This window comes from Corvus brachyrhynchos, unplaced genomic scaffold, assembly GCF_000691975.1.
Source record: "Corvus brachyrhynchos isolate BGI_N302 unplaced genomic scaffold, ASM69197v1 scaffold904, whole genome shotgun sequence".
NCBI classification, from domain to species: Eukaryota; Metazoa; Chordata; class Aves; order Passeriformes; family Corvidae; genus Corvus; species Corvus brachyrhynchos.
Window position 1 is genome coordinate 483254 of NW_008237536.1, and position 2040 is coordinate 485293.

General features: G+C 54.5%; 1 protein-coding gene across 1 annotated transcript in view; it reads right to left on the reverse strand.

Annotated features, from left to right (window-relative positions):
- Positions 1–305: 305 nt before the first annotated feature.
- The window catches only part of TEKT3 (tektin 3), a 7733-nt gene continuing 5998 nt past the window's right edge, over positions 306–2040 (reverse strand). Inside the window, exons 7-9 of the mRNA XM_008631616.2 lie at positions 1957–2040; positions 1274–1428; positions 306–610 (exon numbers count right to left, since the gene is read on the reverse strand). Of these exons, the coding sequence (XP_008629838.1) occupies positions 379–610; positions 1274–1428; positions 1957–2040 (471 nt within the window). The 3' untranslated portion in view covers positions 306–378. The remainder of the gene's footprint in view (positions 611–1273; positions 1429–1956) is intronic.

A 2040-nucleotide genomic window follows, 5' to 3' on the forward strand; every position in this document is an offset into this window, starting at 1 on the left:
TCATGCATGTCAGCAGTTCATTATTCTGACAAGTGGCTTTACTTCCCCTTGTGCCTTTTCCACATCACACACACTCCAAAGGAGGAAGATGCGACAGTTTTTCTCCTGAAAACACAGACTGGAAGGGCAGGGATGGGTCCCCGTGGGTGGATTTGGTGACATACAGGATATTTTCAGCTCCTTCCTGGCACACAGTGAAAGAGAAAATACCAAGGAAAAAAATTATCCTGGTAACCCAACAAACAAAACGCTCATTTAATTTCTGCCCGGAGTTTACATCAGGAAATGACATCCAAACACGTTTGTGAAATTGCAACAATGTATTGGCAAAGAAGCTGAGGGAAAGTGGGAACGTGTCCCGCCGTCGGTGCAGCGCGCTCAGGTGAGTCCTGCGGAGACGTACCCCAGGATCTGCACGGTGCTGGGATAGCTCTTGCGCATCCCCATGCAGCGCTCCTGGTCGATGAACAGGGAGTTGTTCTTGACCACCAGGTCGTGCTCCAGGACGCCCTTGGAGCGCACCAGCATCTGCAGCATGTCCTCGGAGGCCCGCAGGCACTGGTGCAGGTTCCGCAGTGTCTCGTTGATCTCGTTGACCTCTTGGACAAGGCTGGAAAACAGCGGGACCCCGTTAGAGCCCCACCACGGGGCGGTGCCCATCCAGATGGGCCCTCTGGGCACAGGATTTTCCCCATCAGCACACCCAGGCTGAAGCCAGCGCCCCATTCCTGGTATGGGAAAGCCAAGGGCAGAGCTCCTCCCGACCTCCATTGGGAGGAATGGAGAAGTTTGTTCCAAAGCTCTGGATATGTTCAGCCACATCTGCCAGAGCAGCTTGCGCCACCGGGAACAGGAATGAGCAGCTGTGGTTTCCCGTTTCTGTTTGGGTTTGTGGCTTTGTTGGTTCACCCTCCTGGATTTCCCTGTGCAGGGGTCCTGCACAGGATGCACACACAGCAAATAAGGGCTTATCCTTCAAAACTGAGCACATCCAGCTGCCTGGATGAGACAGGAGAGAAGATGAGGTTTACCCAAGTGGGAAAATTCCGGCCCCTCATGGGGTGGCATCAGGCTGGACCCGGCCGTGGTGTCCAGCCTCCGTTGCAGGTGCAGAGCTCTCCCAGCACCCAGAGGCTGGCACACCTGCTCAGTGCTTTAGATTCTACCAGGGCACTCATGGAAGGAATATTTAGGGGGAAAAAAGCAAATTTGTCATGCAGAGATGCTCCTGAGTGACTCCCCAAGCCCTGGCAGCCCTGCAGCCCGGCTGTACCGGATCTGGGCAGCGTCCCGGCACAGCTCCACATTGGGTCTCCTTGTGCGCTCATCCAGCCGGGTCTGAGCCACCTTTAACTGAACCTCTTTGTCCCTTATGGTCTTCTGGATGACTTGGATCTTCGTCTCGATCTGGAAGATTTCCTGCCGTGTCTGGGGTGAAACAGAGACACGGGTATCAGTGAAAAGATACCTTCTCAAGTGATCCCATCATTCCCTTTTCTCTGTTTGTGCATAAAAAACCCAAGTTCAATAAGCAGCCCCTGGGCTCAGGCCACCGTTGCTCTGCCACATCAAGGCACAGATCCAGCAGAGTTTTCAGGGAAAATGTCTTTGCTCTTGCTGTCACATCAGAGATTTAGGAGCAGAGGAGGTTTAGGAGCAGTGATGGATGTGTCAAATTACCAGCTTCCCAAAATTGCTGCTTGCAAGAACTGATCATCCATCAGCTAACAGAGGGAAAGGTTTTACCGGCTCCTCATATAAGGATGTGGCATCAGCCCCCAGTGCTGCAAACTTAACCAGTCTGAGGCCTTGCCAGGGAGCTTTCCATGAGTCCCACTGGCCCGAGGCAGGTCCCATCACTGATCTGGCAGAGCAGGGCAGGGAGCCCACGGATAACTGCCCATCCCTCGGGAGGAAGTTGAGTGGCAGCGGCAGCGCCAGGGCGGGGTCGGGTACCTTGGCCAGGTGTGTCTGGATCTTGCTCTTGGCGTTGGCGGTCTCGGTGATGCGGCTGGTGAAGGCGTCGTTGACTGTGCTGAA